Here is a 22037-nt window from a genome sequence, read left to right as displayed (position 1 = left end):
CCAGTGGGAAGGGAAAGATTGTCTTAACTACTTAGAATGTATTTGTTATCTTTTATGCTGTATCAAAAGAGTTACATTCTGGCTGCATGTTATGGACAGTGACCATGGAGAAAAAGACAAAGGACCTTGATCAGTAAGAGTTAACTGAATTCAGGTGCTGAACAAAAGCCAAAGAAAGTTTTTAAGCATCCTGTGTGCCTTTTTACCAGTACTGATGGGATAGTTTTCCTCTTTTCCTCTGCCTCAGATTTATAATTGTTTTATTATTTTACTATAATTATTTTAAGAACATTTTAATTAGGTTAAAGAACTGTAAGCGAACATATGATATTTTCCTAATAGAGAAAAACTGAGATAATATTGCTCAACTGGAAATAAGAAAGCTTAAATTGTGGTAGCACTTCCTCCAGGTATTTAGCTGAAGCTTAAGCAGAGTTGTCTGAAAGCTAACAGGAAAAGAAACTACTTGTGATGTGTTAAAACCACAACCTAAGAAAAAATTTTTTTCATAATGTCATATTGTAAGGTATTAAGAACTAAATGCCACAGTTAAATTGGTTTAGTAGTATTTACTAAATATACTTTCTCTCATCTAAGATTAAAAACAACAACAAAACAACAAAAAGCACTAAATCCCGACATCAGTAACTGAGTTTTTTGGGTTTTGGTTTTTGGTTTTTGGTTTTTGGTTTTTCTTCTTTCATTCTTCTGGAGCTACATGTCCAGCAATACCAGTACCATCTTTATATTTTAGGTGAAGAACAATCTTCAGATTTTCTGTGTCTCATAGTGGATTACAATCTAGTTAAAATTCATATTAATTACTTGCACCTCTGAACTTATTTCCTCACTCTGGCAAATCCTATAGATAACCCATAAAAGTCAATTTTAACTGCACAAAATTGCTGAACTGTAGAGTTAGTAGCATAAATGATGTTTGCATTCTATTTTAGCAAGCTTTCTATGAGAACATGAAACCTAAATTTTAACTAGGGAGTTCAACAACACTCCTTCCCCATTCTTCTGAATCACCTCTTCCCTCAGAAGTCACTGGGAGAAGAAGGTTCCACTGAGAGGTGGGAAGGGGTAGAAGTTCTGAATGGAGGCTAAAATTAGGAAAGAATAGGGGGAAGCCTTTTGAGGGTTTCTGAAGGTCTTTGCTTTTAGCAAAGCAAAAGGCAGATATAATAAGCACAGTTGCTATGTTCTACAAGTTCCAGAAGTTTAACAATAAACTTGTTCCTATTAATCGTTAATACATGAAAGGGGTTGTGGGGATATATGAAGCCAAGTAAAATTTAATAAATATGTTTCTTTTCCTTCTCCCTCCTTCCTTTGCTATATAGTTATATTTTTGTCCCTAAGAGTCTTCCTCCACACCTCTTTATTTCCTACTCCCTCTGCATATGTCTGCTTTCTCCTAATCTTTTACATTCATGTATCTTTCACTTTGATCTAGTAGGAAAATTTGGGACCACAGAGGTATAGGGTACAAATAATAAAACAATTCCATCTACATTTTAAAATATTACCTGACTTAGCTCTCTGAAGTTAGGGTCTGTTCTATTTGACATCTAATAATGTCTAGCACACAGTAGTCACTCAATAAAAAATTACTGAGTAATGAACCAATGAATGTTGTTTTTGAAGACAATTCTCTTGCAGAGTTGAACTTCTAGGATGAAGAACAAAATAGACCCTGGAATGAGTGGAAGTAGACTAAAGGATAGGTTAGGAATATGATGTAAACTATGTCTCTCCTTCACTTAACACCGTACAAATGAATCAAACGTAATATCTACAGGGGCCCAGGAATCTGCAATGGGAATAAGAACAAAGGGCCCTAAAAAGACCAGGCATGTATAAGTTCAAAACAAACTTATTAACAAGTGATCTTGAAGTCTGGTTTTCAATTTGTCTGTACTTTTTAGGATTAGATTAGATTAGGCCGCCAGTAACAGAAAACCCAATATGAGTTCGTGTACAGGAAAGTTTCTCTCTCATATAAATGAAGGCAGGACTTATTTAGAGGCTCTATATAATCATCAAGTACCCAGATCCCTTCTATATTTTTCCAATAGCCTCAACATGTGGCTTGCATATCTAAGGTAGATGTCTAGGATGCCTGCTTCAGCTCTAGAATCATATCCGCATTCCAGATAGAGGAAGAATTTACTGAAAGTATGAGCATACACGTCTTCACTCTAGTGACATTTACTATGTACATTCCATTTCCTTTTATAATCACATTGGCCCAAACTTATTAACTTTCTCATACCTGCCCAGCTAAAGATTTGGGGGTTTATTAACCATGGCAGAAGCAGAAAACAGATGCTAGAGACAACTAGCTATCTCTAACACATTGATCAATGGGTTTTCTTAGAAAAATGTCAATAATAAAAGGTAGTCAAAAAATGTTAGAGAAAATACTCGATTTTTTACAGTTTTAAAAACATAGATTCTATTATAACATGTAAAATCATTGAGGCTAGGTTGTGTCTAACATTAAATTATTTACAGATGCTTAGTAATATTGTAATTAGAAGAATTATAGCAATTATAAATAACCTTTAAAAAGTATATCAATACCTAATAATTTTTATTCTAAACACACATTGTTCAAGGCCAAACACCAAAAAAGAAGAATAAAATTTAAGTATTACACAAATGCTGTGCTAAAGAGTTGTTTAATTTATGTTCCAAGTAAAACATGGCTGCTAGTTGAACGTATTGTAATTCTAATGTATCTCCCACAGCTAATATTTACTGACAACTTATTACTGACTGCTTACTATTACAGTCACTGTACATGATTTCATGTAATTCTAAGGTCACTGTATTGTCATTCCCACTGTACAGGTGAAAACGTCAAGGCTAAGAGATTTAATTTGTCCTTGGAACCCAAGGTAGTCGGATCTAATGCCAATGCTTTTAGCCATTAAACTTTACTGCTTCTTTCTTTATAAATATTTAATAGTATAGTCTGATTGTCGTTTTGTATCTACATAGAAATACAGCTGGAAGCTATTGTAAGAGACAGTGCTAACTGAATGCTTGTTCTTATTTATTATGACTATTTCTCCTGTCCAGATGGTGACCTGACAGTATGGAAGTGCCAAAATACAGGCACTGTCAATATAGTAACTTACTTGTTTCTAATTGTTTTCATATTATCACACTTTGTTCTTACAACAGTCCCATGAAGTAAGTAACAAATGAAAAATCTAAGGAATGAGGAGATAAAATAATATGCTGGGGTTAAAATCCAGATTTTCTCATTTTAAAGTTCAGATTCTTTTCACTTAATTTTATGCTGCTTTACGGTCTAAAGATAATTGCAAAGGGACATTATGGAGTAAAAACAGCTGGAGGCATCTGTCCACAAGTGTACAGTTACAAATAAAAGTAACTTCGGTATCCTATCCATAAGCATTCCATCAAAACAATCTTTGATGATACCACGTTTGCCTTATATTTGTTAAGGTATAAAGTGGAAAAAAAGCAAAAGGCTCTTTGGGAAATAAAATTTCTCCTTATAATTAATAATTAATTTTTAAGAGTCTGCTGTCTTAAATTACTGAATGTCTCCTGCATTTCATTTCTACTATCATTCTGGTTTATATCTCAGTTACCTCTTAAGTAGGCCATTGCACAGCCTGAAACTTAAAGTCTAACTGCTTTTAGCTTCTCCCCACAGCTCAGACCATCCTTAGAGGTTTTTCCTAGTCTTCTAAAATCAAGGCTCAATTCCCTGCTTGAAATGTTGTTCAAGATCCCCAACTCTTACCCCCCTCTGAATCCATATCACTGCTTGTACCTTAAAACACAATTCCACCATATGTGGTTCTTTATTGAATTATAAGGCTCCTTAGGGCTGGAATTGTGTTTCTTTCATCTGTGTATACTCTGAAATACCTTGTGTGGGTTCTTGCAGAGCAATGTGCTCTCTGCAGACAGGTGTTAAGTGAAGGTTATTAAATTCTTTGCTCCCTTTAAGCCCAAAATGTGGTTTAAAAAATTACAGCATATTATCATCAAGTATATCTTACACAAAGTATATCTTCTTTATACCTTTGCCATGGCCATGATCTAACCCTTCTCTTCATTAAGAAACTTGCGTAGATAGAAGATAAAAAGGCTTGAAGTAGCTCTTTCACTGAAATTGAGGCCATCTTCCAAATTACATTATTCTGTATTTTAGTGTACCTGTGTATGTATCTTTGTCTTTTTTCCTGTTCATATAATCTTAAGGAAAGTAACCCCTAAATCTGTTTCCTGACTGTATACCCCTCCTTACTTCCTCTGATTCAGTGCTGGAAAAGATGGGCCATTTCTAACTCTTAGAACTTTCAGTTTAATAAAGGAGACTGTCTGGCCCAGTAGGAATTACCATGTGGAAAGATAAGTGCTGTAATAGAGGAAGTATACAAGGGAGGTATCTTACCCAGGTGGGGATGGGTCAGAGAAGGCTTCTTCAAGATGGTAACTTCTAACTTCAGACTGAAGGTGAGAAGAGGACCAGGGTTAGAAGGGACTGACTTGTAGACAGAGAGAATAGCATGTGCACAAGTCCAGGAATGATTCCTGTGGGTGGACCATGAAATTAGGTAATGTGTTGAAGCCGAAGAGGAAGGGGAGTGGTAAGTCTCACTACCTTTTCCTTAGATGTGCGCAGATTTCCTTTGCCTGCAGTCATCTTGCGGACTTGTGAAAGTCACCACTTTCACCACTTTTTGCCACTACTCAGAAATATTTTAGGGCTCTGTTCTTGCCTCCTGCTTTGTCTAGTTTCCTCTTTCACTGGCTTTCTAGGCTCCCTAAAACTGACCCTATTTCCCACTGCTTACTAACTCACATCCCCCTGCCAGAGCCAAGACTATCTCCTTTCAGTCTCTTGGGTTTATCCAACTTGTTCTCCCCTCTGTGCCATTCCCCGTTACTCATCTTTCAAGTCTTTACTGACTCCCTGTCCTTGGATATTTGCAGTTTGTGCTGCATAACTTAACATAGAATTACACATTGCCTACTATTGTCTTTTGATTGTTTATGTCTTTTATGATCAACTGGGTTGTAAGCTCCCTGAGGGCTGGCTCTGAAGCTGCATTTTAAACTGCTGAGTGGAAAGGAAAGGGCACTGGACCTGATCAGACAGGCCTTCATTTGATTTGTAGCTCTGCCACTTATTAGTTGTATGACAGGTTTCTTCTTGGGTAATACAGGAATAATGAGATTCATCTCACAAGGTTGTTGTGAGAAATCCCACAAGTCACTATATGTGAAATTTGTGGGTTATAAAGCTCTATGTGCATTTTACATTTTGTTCCATAGTTCCTGTGTGGAGTCATATTCATGATATGAGGTTTTATGTTTCTTTCCAAGCCCTTAGAATCTTGAGAATTTCAGACATCTTTTTTTTTCCTTTGTGACATATTTCTCCTTAATCCAGATCTTGGTTATTTTTAATCCTTCTCTGTTTCACCTATTCCTATCCTATCCTCAAATTTACAGAGGAAATAATTTTAGGCAACTGAGAAAATAATATTTTGAGACATGAAAAAATTCAGTTGCCTAATCTATTGATACACTGAAGATAAAATGGATCTCATCGAAATTAAAAAATTTTAAATTTATGATCTTCAAAATATATTACAAAAATTAAAAGACAAGCCACAGACTGGGAGAAAATGTTTGGAATACATATATCAGACAGAGTACTTATGTTCCGGATGTATAAAGGACACTTACAACTCAGTAACAAGAAGTCAACCAATCCAATAAAAAAAATGGACAAAAGATTTGAACTGACACTTCATAAAAGAAGATATATAAATGATCAATAAGCCCATTAAAAGATGTTCAACATCAATAGTTACCTAAGATATCCATATTAAAACCACAATGTGAGACATTTTTACACCAAGGCTTCTCAACCTTGGCACTTGACATTTTGGGCCAGATAATTCTTTGTTGTGAAGGGCTGTCCTGTGCATTGTAGATGTTTGGCAGCATCCCTGGCCTCTACCAACTACATGAAGTAGCAACACCCCCACCCATCAGTTGTGGAAAACAAAACGTATCCAGATATTGTCAAATGCCCCCTGGGGGGCAAAATCACTCCCAGGTAAGAACCACGTTGCTACATGCATTAGATTGACTAGAATTAAAAATATCGACCATGCTAAGTGTTGGTAAAGATGTAGAGCCACTGGAACTCTCATACAATATAAAAAGGGTATAACCACTGTGGAAAATGTTTGGCAGTTACTTAAAAAGTTAAACTTATACCTATTATATGATTCACATATTCCACTCTAAGCCAAGAGAAATGAAAGCATAATTCACACAAAGCTATTCAGAATCTTTAGGGGATGTACTGTTCTACATAGGTCAAATTCTTAAGTACAAAGAACATTTTCATTTTGACTATGTAATTTTTCATACCTCTTTCTAGGATTATTTTGCTTCTTTCTGAATTAAAGCTTCAGGAGGATCTGATGGTGGTGGTAGACTACTTTTTATGTATCTCTTGTATTCACTTTCTTGAAAGATCGTTTCATATGTCATACAATTCAAGAATGGGCATTTTCTCTCAGTACTTTAAAGATCTTCTGGCTTCAATTATTAAAAATTAGGCTGCCAGTTTAGTTTTTCCTTTGTAGGCAATCTGGCTTTTCTCTCAGATAACCTTCAACATCTTCCTTTTTTCTTGGAATTTTTCAGGTTTTTTTTTTTTTTTGTCAAGATATGAATTTCCTTTCCGTTATTATGCATGGGATTCACTGTGCTTCCTTATAAAATGAGGATTGATGTCTCTAATTAGTTCTGGAAAATTCTCAACCATCATCTCAGAATATTGCCTTTCTTCTTCTGGAACTCCAATTAAATATAGTCTTTCTTGTTCATCCTCCATGTATTTTATTTTTTCTTCTTTCATATTTTCCATCTCTTTGCTCTATGTGCTACATTCTGGATTATTTTTTTCAGATTTACTTTCCAGTACTAATAATTTTCTATTCAGTTATGCTGAATATACTGTTTATCCACTGAATTTTAAGTTAATTATTATAAAATCTGTTTCAATTCATTTTCAAATCTGGCAAATTTTTTTGATGGTTTTTTTGTTCATTGCCTATAATTTCCATTCCCTTTCAAATTTTAAAATACATTCAACTGGTATTATGTATCTATAATTCTAACTCCTGAAGTCTTGCAAGTCTGGGTCAAGTGATTATTATTTCTTCTGAACCTCACTAATGATACCTTTTTTAATGGTACATTTTATTATTGTAAGTTCATATTCATTGGATTTTTATCTTCTTTAATAATCTATATTTCTGACTGAAGCCTGGGGGACTAACCAACCCCTTTAACTTATCCTTGCCTTATTTTATTTTTTGTAAGACCAGACAGGTAATAGGGAATTAAGGCTCCAATTCCTCATGTGCAAGCCATTTTATATTTATGAATTTTCAGGGGAGATTTTACCCCAAACATCAAGAACAAAGTGGAAATAAACAAATTTTCTTTCTATCTACTTTTATAGATGGGATGTTTTTTCCTAGTTTATGCTTTCATTGATGGTTTAGCTTATTGCGATTTGGCTTTATGATGGGGCCTCTGGTCTACCCACCCTGAGTCCCCAAGTCCTAAGCTTTGTCTTCCGCGTTTCCTGCGCTATTGCTTTAGGCTACTGGATCCATCCATGGTTACCAGCCTCAAAAATCACTATCTCCTTGGATTCCTCCTATTGGTCATTTTTGACTTCTTAGGATTTCTGGTTACTTTGCCAGTTCACCCATATATTTGAAATTATATTTCTTATGAAAATATTTTTAGGTGTTTTGTCTAACATGGTAAGAATCACTATTATGGTGGCTAGTTATTACCCTAATCTGTCAAAGAGTGCTGCTAGCAGGGCTCTTTAAAGCTTATAGGACTAAGTACTCTTATGGTAAATGGCTCCAGTTACTGTGTTGTTCAAATTCTTCTACTTTTTAGAATTTTAATGACTCTTCCTTGTGATTAAATGGTTAACTATCATTCTTTCTTTGCTGTCAATTTAAATGGTAGTCTCTTACCTCTTCTGAATTAATGTAGATTTTAAAACTCGACAAACAAGTTGCTATAATTTTGTACCAAGTAAAAGTACATTGTCCTTAAGAGAGTTAGAACAAAGGTTTTCCTCTGAGTACAGTATGCTTTGGTATATAAACTGTGTGGCATCTACTTTACTTTTTTTTTTGCTTAGCTGTTCTAGATTCCGTTTGTGAGATTGTCAAAAAAAGTCAATTGAGGTATAACATATTACTATATCAATAGTCAGCTATAATAATCAGCTATTTTGGCTAAAATTACTGATTTTTTTAAATGTGGAGAAAACATTTCTCTCTCTTTCTCTCCCCCACCGTGTGTGTGTGTGTGTGTGTGTGTGTGTGTGTGTGTGTGTGTGATCATTGGATTTAATCCTACCAAATAAATCACTCTGAATCCTGCCTTTTATTTTTGAGTAGGCAATACCATATTCGGTCTCTAAGAAAAATTAACAATAGTTTCTTATGTTTTAAATCTATTTAAGTGACTTTAATGATTGCAAGCCAACTTGTCTTTTTATTTTCATTTTACCCTTTACATAAAATGTTACCTTTTGTTTATACTGAAAGATAATTTTATTCATTTAACTATTTTTTTTGTTAGACTCAAGACTTTCTCTTTAGTCTTTTATGTGCAAAGCCTGTAATATAATGAAAATGTATTTTAAAGTAATTGTGTGTGAGATGTGTCGGTAATTATCATTTCAAAGCAAGGTTAACATACTTCCACACCCCAAATCCTTGCATCTGAAACAGAATGTATTCACAACATGGTCCAAAAGGGATGTATAAATACTCTGAGGCTGTGCTGTAAAATTGTTAATACCACATAGGCACATACACAAATAATATTTATAACTTTATCCAAAAAATAGTGGATGGTATTTTGGAGATTAAGAGACAGGATTAGCATGGTAAATAGTCAAGTAGGAGAAGATGTTCCTCATTCAGCATAACAAAATTTACAAATTTTTGTGCAGAAGATGAAATTTTAGAAGACCCTTGAAAGAAGTTATGATAATGTATCCTTAGTGAAACTGTGAGGGGAGAATGTTTCAAGAGTCTGGAATAAATGTATAAAGATTCAGAGAAGGACCATAAGTAAATAGAATAAAGGAAATTGGGATAGGATTAACATGTATAAGGAAGGCAGTAGCCAGGGAGAAGGGATATTGAGAGATGTTATGGAGCATTTTTATTTTGACAGTAGTCTCAGTGGGAAGCAAGTCCAAATTTCCTGGAGAGGGATGGTATTCCAATGATTTAGGTGGGGCAAGCAGTCAGTTATACAGAAGAGATTGCAGAGAAAATAGTGCAAGTTTAGATAGGAAGGAAGGAAGAGTTTATAGCCCCTTGGCCTCCTTCCTGATGGATACACAATCACTGGAATATTAATGGTAGAAAGGAAATTAAAACATTATTGGATAGGGTAGTATCCCACCATCATTGTACAGTAGAAAGAACATGACTTTGGAGTCAGACAGGCTTGAGTTCTAACCTTCACTCAGGCCCTTGCTTGCTATGTGACCTTGGGTTAAGTACTTAACCTCTGTCTCACAGTTTCCCATTTCTAAAGTGAAGATAGTATCTACCTAAAGGATCATTATGAGGGTTAAATGAATTAAAATATATGTAAAATACTTTAGACGAGTGCCTGAAACATACTAACCAAAATTTATGTTAGCTATTCTATTAATAATATGAAATCGGAAACCACAAAGTATAACATCTGTCTACTTCCAGAATCAAATGTTAGACTAAAATCTGAATTATTGATTTTAAAGCTCTTCATCAACTGGCACGCAATTACCTAACTGCTGCAATTAACAATCAGATGTTCATCATAACAGAATCTTGCTCTCCAAGTGCTTTGTACCTTTGTAGTCCTAAGGCATTTCTCAGTCCAAGTATCCTTTTAAGAAGAACAAGACTACAGTAGATAGATCACTATAGGAAGCTAAAAGAGAAAAAAGAGGAGAAAGGAAGAAGATATGGATATTGTTCTCAACGAAGACAGGTGACAATGGAAACAATGCCTGGCATATAGCAGATGCTTAATTAATATTGGTTGACTGAATGTTGAATAAATAGGTTCAATATATCCATAAATATAGTGGTTTATGAATTTAACAGAAACACACAACCAATATGTGAATAGATATATATAACTAATGAAAGTTTTAGTAAGAGTTGGATGGATATTGTTTTAAATTATTACAGATTAAGAGCCCAAGGAACACATGAGCTTTATATACAGTACCTCCTTCCCAAATGATGTACTGAAACTATCTTTTTTCTTGATTCACCATAGTTTAGTTGTGACAACTGAGGATAGAGGAAAAGGATGAAGGACATCACCAATAAGTAAAACTTAAAACTAGTCTCCAAACATTATTTGATTTTCCACCATCTTCCTAGGAATGTATAGAATACAATGAAATGTTGAGAGGAAGTATTCACATATGCATTTTTGACCCCATCCTACAGTGTTCATAGCAGACCTATGTTTTATAGTATATAGTGAGTTCAGGAGATGATGATGTGATAATTTAAGCTGACATACTTAAAATAATTAATTTTTAGGGAACTGAAACCAGCAAATGGTTCTGAAAGATACTGAAAACTGCCTTAGAATATTTAATAAATTCAACAAGCCAAAAAATAAAATGAAGAAAACTATTAACTATTGTTTCACAGTGTTTTTGTGTCTCTATTGCATATAACACTTTGTCAATTTAAGCAGATACTGAGATTTACATGAAACTCCCTTCTAAATTCTCAGAAAATTTTCCTCTCTCAAAGAAGAAATATTTGCATTGAGTAATAGAAATAAAGGGGAAAATTGCATAAAATGGCACTATGCAATTTGTTCAATTTGCTTGCTTGTTTTGAAGTTTGGTTGTATTTATATATGGTTGTTTTTACTCATAATTTATATTTTTGGATTTGGACCATAGCATTTCTTTTTTGGGACCTCCCCACCCCCACATAAGTTATAGAAATTGAGTATTAGGAAATTTAAAAAGAGAAGAATCTTTTCTTATAGATATTCCCACCTTTATCCTCTTATCCACAAACAAGAAAAAAATTTTCCCACAAAATTTTACAATTTATTACAAATACACTAATATTTTAAAGGTAACTTTAATGTATACAGTATCTGACACAGTAAAGATGAAAACAAAATTATTGCTATGTTATTAAAATCTGATATATTTTGCTGAGCGTTAAAGAGATTTTTATCTTTGTTACTTTTAACCCAGGATAGTATATCCTGTTTTATAACTTTTGCTCTGCTCTGATACTATATAGTTTTAAAAAATCATTGAAAGAAAGTTGGATCTCATTGGTATCTGGAACAGCTGAGTCCCCTACCTGTTTGTCTGCTTTATGATTGGCCAAAAGCTGTTGCTAAGCTTGTTTTTTTGTTCTTAGGGAAAGTAAAAAGTTGAGTGTGACCTATTTGAACTGCATCCTGCTGCTTTTGATTCTGCTTTGCTCTTTCTCCTGATCTACATTTGTTTTCTGATATATTTTTAAGCTTAGATATTTTTAAAACCACCAATTAGGGTCCAGTATTTTAAGGTTTTAATTGTATATTTGCAATGCACAAATTAAAGTACTGTGGTTTAATTTTAAAAATCTGGTTAAATATGTGAAAGTTGAATTTTATGATAAAAAGCAAATTCTAATTGTGAAGAGCAAATGCATTATTTAAAAAACTGCCCATTACAAGTACAAAAGAATATACAAAATACTTCACTTAAAAATTTATTAGGTCAACTTTTTATGGTCATACTGGCATGTATGTCACTGAAGGATAAGATTGACTCTAGTAGTGTTTTCTGGAGAAAAGCTAGAAGTATTGATAATTCTTTCAGTTATAGACTAGATTCAGGATAGGCTAAATCAAGGTTCTACTTGAAGGCAAGTTTGGTTGGTAACTCAGTAGACCATCATGAACTGTTGTGATTCTAAGGAGCCTTTTCTCTTTAAGGCTCTATTTGGTATTGATGAGAAAGAGACTTTGAACTAGATTCCCCAGCACTCTGCTGGAACCAGCAGAAATCCCTGGAGCATTCTCTGAACCTTAAGTGTGACCCACGTCTTGAGTGAATAATGTAGGGAGCTACAGACTAGCATGGAGCCTTCAAACCTGCTGTGATTTCTGACGTGCAGATCAAGAGATGTGGTGTATATATAAAACAGTGATATTCAAATGTTATTACATTTTTTGTCAGCATAGTCTTTAGTAAAACAATATTACCATAATTATGATGTGAACATATCTAAAACTGGCATTGTATTAATAAATTATGCCTTTAAGTTTGAATAAAATATAAGTCTAAATAAGTAAAGTTAAATTTATCAAGTTAATTAATGAGAATAATGAAGCTTTTTCTGTTATAAACAAATTAAAAATTAAGAGGTTATGGATTATAGTTACAGTATTACTTCTGACTTTTTCTTGTATGTATAATATCAAGGAAATCTGGATTCACACAGCAAAGTTATCCACATGCTATAGCAATTCATTCATTAATATAGTTTTACTTTAGCAGGTGTCGACAGGCATGACTTTTTTTAAAAGGCTAGAATACACTAACTATACCCTTCCTAATCACTGACACATTTTCAAGAATGTTCAAACATGTGCTCACAAAGATGGTGGAAGAAGCTTTATTTAATCCAGTAACTGAATTATTAGTGGCAACAAGTTATTATTTTGGTAATTTCCAATGTATTTCATATTGATACACATTTGTAAGTTACCTTGAAAAAGCTTAAATCAAATATTCCATAATACTCTAAAATACTTGTAAGGAATGGATCCTAAAAAATATAATTTTAAAACCACTTGTAATGTACAGAGAAGCCAGGTTCTAGTTAGCTTAAAGCATATAACTCTTGATAAAATCAAGAATTGTTAACAGTAGAAATTTAGAGCTGAAATAAAGTTTGAGAGATCATGAAGTTCAATTGCTCTTCATTTTAAATTTGAGGGGACTAAAACTAGAAGGATTGTTAAGAGATTTCTAGACTGGGTTTTGGGGGTTTGTCATTGTTTTGCAGAACTGGGCAATAAACTAGATGACTTCCTATTTAATGCTCACTTACAGAGCCCTAAATTATCTGCCAATCTGTATGACTTATGTGAGAGGTATAAGTCTAAATAAAATAGACACCCAATCTCAAACTAAGATATTTCTGCTTGCTCATATGATTTAAGAAGTTAAATATATATAATTGACATTCAGTAAATATTTTTAAGTGATGAGCGATTGAATGCTAAGATTTCTGTTAATTGGTAAAATAATAGCAATGATATACATCCATAAATCTATGCCTATATATATATATATATATATTAGATTTATAACACATTAAGGAAGACTACTACCTTCTCCAATTTATAATATTTAAATAAAATCTTATTTTGATATTTCTCAGTTATTTGCCAAAAATTAGGAAAATTAGATTATCTAGCACTACAAATAAAATGATTTTGAATTTTGTTCAAACTTAAGCTTGTGTAAAAAACAATTTTTGAAGTGTCATCTCTTTTGAGTATGTTTAGCTAAACAAAAAGATAGTGGTAAGCAAAAAGTAAACATCTTTATTATTTGAAATACAGTGCACTGTCTTTCCCTTTGAGCAAAGGGGAAAATGGCTGACAGAGGTGTAGTGAGGATTTTAGAGGCAAAAGAACATATGGGAAAGTTCAGTGAATGGCATTTTATTTCTAAGATGCTTAATAACATGCAAGTACTCTCTAAATGTGGCCTTGTACTTTGTGACCAGGATAAGGATCTACGACTTAATGCCCTCTTGGAAAATGAGATCTCAGAAGGAGGCAAAGAAAGAAGGTGAATTAAAGGATTAAAGGACCTACAACTAAAGATTATCACGAAGGAACTAGGTGGGGGTTTTTTGAGCTGTGTAAGAAAAGCACATACTATAGGACTCTATTCACTGCTTAGTATGAATGATCATGAGAGTGGGACATGGAGAGGGAGGTCAGGATTGCTGTTATAAATTTTAAAATAACTCAATTAAAAGATTTTAGAATATTGTCATTAGGATTTTATTTCTTTGAATCAAAATTATCTTTATTATGAATAAAATATTCAAAATTCATATACGATTACGCTAATGACTCATTAATATACATTTATTCTAAACATTTTAACCATGGGTAAATTTGACTTTATAAAGGAAATAGATACTTGAGTGTTCAGTTCCATCAAGTTTGTGGACTCACGATAAGTTGAAGATATTAGATTTGGTTTTAATCTATTTTGAATGATAATTTTAATATTATGCCAGACTAATATATTTCTTGGATTTAAAATTATAACTTATATATTAAAACTAGTTTTTGCCTGTGCCCACTAACAGAAGAACTTTGAGAATTTAAAAAACATTTTCACATGTTTTTAGGTATAGATGACATCTGGCCCCTAAAAAACTATTTTAAAAATTATACAATATAGTATATATGCATAGTCTGAGAAATATTTTCTACTTGAATATGACATATATTTAGTATCTTCAGTTACCTTTTTTTTTAGTTTATATCATTTCCTGTTTCTCCTTCTTTAAACCTTCAGTAGCTACTAAGAACATATGAGATAAAGTGCTAAGTCTCAATTTTTTACTACACTCACCTTTTCTTTAACCTCATTTTATTCCAAATTAAACTTATTCTGTCCTCTTTCGCTCAACAATGATGCTGAAAAGTAATTTGCCTCTCAAAGATGTAATATTTCTGAATGAATTCTCCCATTTAATTTTTATATTCAACAGATACTTTCCTGTCATTTCACCTTAGATAGGCTTGAGGATGTCTAAAGCCAAACTTGGTTACAAATTGTTTACGAATCTTGTCAAACGGTATGTAAACAGGCCACGTCTCACTTGTAAGTACCTGCCTTAACAAGTGAGCCATATGTACATTGCCCAAAACTATATAGCTATTATCTTGGTAGTGCAAGAGAGCAAGCACAGAAAAATCAAAGAAGCTCGGGAGTATCTGTGGGTTCCCAAAGAAGATGTGGACAGACTATGAAAAATAGAAGTTGCTTCTCAGAACTGAACCCAAGGACAAGCTGACTCCCAAGCACAGACTGCCTGCTTATACAGCCTTCAAAAATATTTGTCCATATGGCCCAAATTTTTTATAAACTAAATACTGAACTTGAAATACATTATAAAGTTGTCAATTGAGTTAGGGCTTATATATACGTTTTTAATGGAAATATCTCTGTGGCGTTCATTTGTTCAGTACATACTTATTGAGGGTCTACTGGATGCTGGCACTAGCGCATTGGAAACATAGCAGTGAACAAAAAAGAGAAACATTCTGATGTTATGGAGCTTACATTCTATTGAGACAGATTAAATAAATTAGTATGAGATAGCAGCCTCCATACAATAAATAGTGTGAGTTAGTTTAAGAACACTGTTTTCTTCTTAATAGCTACTGGGTTTTCTAAGGGGAATAGGGATAAGTTGAGGAACATTTAAGAGGTCAGTAAGACTCAGGCAAGTTAGTTACTGAAGGAGCTTTGGGTAGCATGAAGTCACCAAAGGTCTGGGAAGAGTGGCAGGTATAAATAGAAGAGAGAAGCACTCAAAGACCAAAATCATTCATTCCCTGATTTCTTCTTCTTTTTCTTTTCTTTTTTTAAACCAGATCTCATCCTGAGTATAAGGAAGGGAGCTAGGTTTTTCTTTCTTCCTGCCCTCTTTACTAGTCCTCACAATCAAGACCTTAGGCTAATGCAGTTATCAGAATTTTAGAAATATTCACTAAAAAAAAACAGCCCAGCTGCTGTCGCTTTGGATTCAGACAAACCTGGGTTCTAATCCCAGGCTGCATTTTACTACTTTTATAATCCTGGACAGTTACCCACACTTTATAAGTTTCTATTTTACAAATGTGTAAAATAAATAATTATATCTGCCTTATAGGTGTAAAGTGCTTAGTGTCTGATATATAGGAGTTAATAAGTTACTGGTCTTATTATCATTGGCTTGAAAACCTGACCACACTAGAACACACTTATTCTTTAGGAGAAAGTAATTTTCTAACTTAAAACTGCTGATAGTATTTGGAATACTGCTTATTTACAAATATGGGTGACAGATGGCGGCCTATGTTTCTGAAAGCCTATGTGGAGATTTAAAATTGGATTTCTAAGAGAAGAAACTTTATGCTAAGAGAGTAAATCTTAAAAGTTCTCATCACAAGAAAAAAATTTTTTTGTATCTATGTACGGTGACAGATGTTAATTCGACTTATTGTGGTGATCATTTTGCAGTATATCCAAATATCAAATCTTGTGATATACTTGAAACTAATATGTTTTTCAATTATACTTCAATTAAAAAGAAGTAAATAAAAGATGAAACTCTAAGGGAGAGAAAAAGAGCAAAGATTTGTCAACATTCTTGCTCCTTTTTAAGTAATATAATTCTAAAAATTAAATTCAAGAAGTGAAAAAAGTAGAGGACAAATAAGAACAACGTTAAATTAAAGCTCAGTGCTAAAAGGATCTCGATGTACCCAAAACATGATGTTGAAAGGAAAAAAATGCTTAGCAGACAAGCTATATATACAAAAACAGGAAGATATCAGCTAGAGGAGAAATATCTTGACAAATTTAGTAAGCAGAAGTAATCTTATAAACCAGCATTCATTCTAAATAAAATATTTTAAATGACATTAGGGCATTTTTCAAGAATGCTTAAACCACATAAATGTAACAAATCCCACTCTCATTCTTAAAGGAGTTCTTTAATGGCTAAAACCATTGCCATGTATGTTTCTAACCAATTATTAAATATAATTTCTCTTTTAATGAATAGATTTACAAATCTGTAGTACTTTCATATAATTCCTTTGGTTAATTAGAAAATCATGGTTTAATGTGCTTTTTGACCTGATTAAGCATTCTTTCCACTAAAATATCTTTCATGAATTGGCTATATTTTTAAAAATCCAATGAATTTAGGAAAGCTGGTTGGTCTGGAAAGCAGATAATTTGAGATTTACCTCCTAAATTTCAAAAACAAGAAAATGAGGCATGATTTTCTTTCTCAAGAACCTGTGTTGGAGGTTGGAGAGACAAAATCTATCTTCATTCCTCTACTTCATTGCCATTATTCTTTAGATCACTCTCTTGTTTTGCCAAAATAGTCTCAACATCCTTTCTAACTCAGCTCCCTGCCTCCAGTTTTGCCCCTTTCAATAAATTTTTCCAAATCTTACTTGAAATGCAAATCTGATGCCATTCTACTTTTTAAAACTTTGAATAATTTCACAGTACTCTTAAGAATGAAATTTATATTTTTTAATGAAACTTTAACAAGATCCCTCCTTAGTATTTTTTTTACCTAAACTCCACCCATTACTCTTCATACTCTTTGCTACAGACTCAATGAACTTCCTTTATTCTGCTTCCCTACAGGACCACACTCTCTCTCCCCTGCCTCTGGGCCTTTGCATATGCTAGTTTTGTTACATAGAACTCTTGTCTCTAAACTCAACTCCCCCTCCCCCAATATTCTTGCCTAGGCCTCTCTTCTGATCCCTTAAGCCCAAGCTCGATGTCTCTTCTTTCAGGAAGCCTATCTTAAACCATCACTCCAAGTATGGACTCTCTCATACTTCATAGTTCTCTGCTCAAAACAAGTCATTTGACACCACTCTGCTTTTACATGAGTGTATCAGCTTGTTCTTGAGAAAATTAGAGTTGAGACCATTACTGCTAATGACAGGTGGAAAAACCTCACGTTGATGCAGCTAGGTTTACCAAAACATTTTTAGAGGAAAGGAAATATTTCAGAATTAATATTACTTCTTGTATTAGATGTCAGGATTTTTCCTAGAAGAAATAAAATGTTGACATAAAATGTTTAAATAGCAGGCTTTATAAAGTAGCTGCTGGCTTATATTGATAACCTGTGATAAATATCAAAAGAATAGTTCTTTCCAATTACTGTTCTGTATTCAGGATGTTCACCTTTATTGCATTCTTATCTGTGCCTAGCATTGGGGGTTCATTGGGAGAAGTGCCTTCAAGACATGTGGCCTACTCAAGAAGTAAAATCTTTAGAAAAGACAACTGTTCTTATTGAATGATTTGGAACAAAACATTTCCAGAAGTGAAATCTACACAGTAATACTTTTAGGTCAATAAATTTTGGGAATTCTTAATTACTGTAGATTTATTTGGAAGCAACTTTTGTATGTTGGAGAATAGAGTGACTAATTCACAATATTGCTCTGTAGAAAAGAAGTTAGCATTCTTTGAAGAACTTAAGTCGGTCTTTATTCAAACATAAAGGAATCTTGACATTTAATAGCTTGAAGATCCTCAGTAAACCACTGAATTAGAGTAGAAGTTAAAATTATTTTTTCTTTTTTATGTAAGGCAGAATTGAAATAAATAAGTTGAAACTTTTTTTTTTTAAGAATCCTAATTGGAACTTCCTATACGATTTTAGTATATGCTTCTTCAATAAATATTTATCAAGCACTATCAAACACTATTATAGGTATACCGTTTGCAGTTTTAATTGGCATTTAATTATTTTAAGCCATTTTTTGGTTAAGTAAATGTTTGCTTTTCCCTTGCCTCCCGTTAAAAAATAGACAAGCATTCTTCATTTTACAAATAACATAATTTTAATGTCACAAACAAGGTTATGCTCCACTATTTTATTCTTTCCAGAAAATCACAACTCAACTCTTCTAAAACCATTTTTCACACGCTTCCTTCATTATCGAACTAGCTTTATAGCTCACTATCCCATATATCAAGTCCATTTATGTTTCCATTATTCGTCTACAATTAATTTATTTTGGAGGGTACATCATATTCCTACAAATTGGATGGTTTACTATGTTTATTTTTGCTTGTTTATTTGTGGTTGAGTGGACACTTGTTTATACTGTTTGTTTTTGTGGCTGTGCTCAGAGGAAGAGATCCTGGAAGTCTCCATAGCCTTTTCTTCTATGTTATTAGCCCAAAATTGCTTTTCTTGACCATTAAAAATATTTTGTATGCTTCAGCAACTTATAAAAGCAGTGTATAACAACATTTATCTTATTTATCTAGAGAAGATAAATAATAACTATTTTAACCTGCTACTTTTAAAATATGACAGTTTGAGCAAAAAGGGTAACTTAGTCTTCTCTGACACATTGTAACCTCACCCTGACTGAAACTTATTTTCATTTATGAATCCTGGTTCTGCCTGTATTTGTTGATTTAAACTCCACTTGTTTCCTTCTGTAAGAAAGTTCTAACTTTTTTTTTTTTTTAACCTGAGCATTGAAAACACAATGGCAAACATGCAAAAAGTGATCTAATTTAGGAGCTGATTTTTAAAAAGAATTTAATGGAGCCATGTAAGGAAACAGTGTTGAGACAGGATTTGAGAGATCTGTGTTCCGGACCCAACAACATCAGTTATTTATGCTCCCTTATAACCTATGTTTTCTCAAGTTCTTTATCAGATTTCAGAGAGAGAAATTCTTTCTTTAGAACTCAAGGCGCTTATGAAAGAACATTAGAAATTTTTAAAGCTTTCGAATATACTTGAAAAGAAAAAAGAAAATTCAGAGGTCTGCTACCAAAGCTTATTATCTGTGTAAGAAAGTGATATTTATAGTTTCTACATATCTTACCAAAAATAATTTTACATTGAATATAGGCAGGCTATGGTTCCGTACTTGTTCTTGCATTCTGCGGCCCATTCAGTGTTGTTCGAAAGAAAGAAGGGGAATGTCAATAGTTTATTAAATGTAAAATGAACTCGATTCCTCTCGATAAGGGTCAGCCTACATGGTTGGTTGCTGTGTGGCTCTAGGTAAATGGACCTGAGCGGGCGGAGGGAGGGGAGGGCAGGCTGCTGGTACCGGGGACAGGGGCACATTAGCCTTTCATCGAAGCCCGGAGGGCTCGCGCAGCTCTGTCAACCCACAGCGCACGCTCACCTTCCAACGGACCGAGCCCTGTTCCAGACCGGAGAATTAGCTCCTTGGGGTGATAGGGGCCCTGGTGGTTGTTTGTCCCCGGGTCCGTGTCGAGCAGCACGCCAACGCCCGCCCCTCCGCGCCGAGGGGGCGGGGCTCTGTGGCGCCGCGGGCTCGCATTGGTGCGCGCGGCCTCCGGGTCGGCGGAGTGGCGGCGGGGCGGGGCCGCGCGGCCTGTTTGTTTGCGCCGCCCCCGCCATCCGCGCTGACTGAGGCGCTGCAGCGCAAAGCCCGGCCGGCTGCTCAGCGCTCGCCTCCGCTTCGCCGCGGCTGCTCTGGGCGACCGCAGCGCTCTCCCTGCCAACATGCGCCTGGCCACCTCCGCGAACGAGGCGTACCCGGCCTCACTGGCAGTCTCCGAGCTGCTGGGCTTCAAGGAGTGCGACGGGGACAGCAGCCAGGACGAGGTACACGGATGAGGGGCCGGGAGGGTGGGCGGGTACCGGGCTAAGCTGCCTGGGCTGCACCGTGGTCGTGGTCTCGTCGCCTCCCTGCCTTCGCACCCTAACAGCTTCGGAGAACGCTCCATGAGGAGGGCGACCGTGGAGCAACCGCCCCGGCCAGCCTGCCCGGTGAGGTCGTCTCGGGTTGGCCTGCGCCCCTCAGGTGAAGGGGCGGCCTGTGATGGGTGGGGAGATGTTTTCCACCGTGAGCCCATTGGGCGGAAAATGCTGAGGTTGAAAGAGACAGCTGTCTCGGTCATTTAAATGGAAGTCTCCAAAACGTAAATAACGTTGTCTTCTGTACAAGTCTCCACAAGTCAGAAACGGAACAAAGCTCTAGTCCCACGGTAGAACAGCCTGTGGATTTTTTCACCCTCAGCGTCTTGTCAAACCAAATTATTCAGTGACCCTCACTCCTACTTAAAAAGGAAAAAAAAAATACGTTTGAGTCAGTTAAAATATTATGTTGCCTAGAATAGGTATGTCCTGCTAGCTCTGACGTTTTGCACAGCATTTACTCTTGTTTATTAAACCATCCTTTTGTGTCTGAATTTGCCTTCAGAAAAAGCTATTTGATTCTAAGTTGTTGCAAATAGGGCACCATTTGAAAGTTATTAATGTAGCTTTAAAATTTAAATCGTTGAAAGGCTTTAATTCAAAAGGTAACAAGGGCAAAGTAGAAAAATAGTCATTAAAATCTGAATTTAAATCAGAATACTGTGTTGCTTTATTTAGTTTAAATACGAATTTCTCTGCAGCATTGCCTACTAAAATAACTTCGTTTTAATATATTATTTTAAATGGGGTCTACATTCAGAGAATACTGCGTATATTCATATAAACTTAAATGAAGACACTTTCTATGAAGGTTGTGTAACAGCAAATACTTTAAGACTTTAACATTCATCGATATATAGTATGCTTTTTGTTTACAGTTAATAGAACAGCCTAAAAAATATTTCATAACTGTTGTTTTGGAAGTTTCACCAAAGAGAAAACAGTGTGAAAGTGTTGAAGGAGCATTTATAGTTTCTCTCTGCAGGCCGTAACAGATCTTTTCTCATTTTAAGTAGAAGTGAGTGCCAATCATACTTGAATAGATCTGTTATTCCTGGTATTTGTGTGCATAATCCTGGTTCTTGCCCAGATGGAGAATCTCTAAATATAACCATCTAAACTGGAAGATAAAGAGATACATTTTAGCTTGCCCATTGATTACCCATAGGATTGTGCCCATGGGATTTTGTTCAGGAAACTGGGGAGTTTTGTATATAGTGATACTTCATTTTTAACACATCCAGCATGTGAGAAGATAAAGTAGAAAACAGTGCTTATTGGGAAATGATTCACTTTACAAAATAATAATACAGCTCTTTCAAACAGCAAGCTTCCATAGTGCTTCAACACTTGAAACACTTTTCAGGAATGGAACTCCTGACTAAAGTATAGGGCACACAT

General features: G+C 34.7%; 1 protein-coding gene across 2 annotated transcripts in view; it reads left to right on the top strand.

Moving 5' to 3' along the window:
- Positions 1-22037, top strand: part of SESN1 (sestrin 1) — an 86520-nt gene that overhangs the window by 46190 nt on the left and 18293 nt on the right. The window contains exon 1 of one of the 2 annotated variants that reach the window (XM_016160188.2): positions 20336-20543. The exons of the other annotated variant lie outside the window; for it this stretch is intronic. Coding sequence (XP_016015674.1) covers positions 20442-20543 — 102 coding nt within the window. The 5' untranslated portion in view covers positions 20336-20441. Of the gene's footprint in view, positions 1-20335; positions 20544-22037 lie in introns of those variants that run through there. 2 annotated transcript variants of the gene reach the window in all.

This window comes from Rousettus aegyptiacus, unplaced genomic scaffold, assembly GCF_014176215.1.
Source record: "Rousettus aegyptiacus isolate mRouAeg1 unplaced genomic scaffold, mRouAeg1.p scaffold_m13_p_1, whole genome shotgun sequence".
Taxonomy (NCBI): domain Eukaryota; kingdom Metazoa; phylum Chordata; class Mammalia; order Chiroptera; family Pteropodidae; genus Rousettus; species Rousettus aegyptiacus.
The sequence above is the reverse complement of the archived record's forward strand: the minus strand, read 5'-3'. Positions and strand labels throughout refer to the sequence as shown.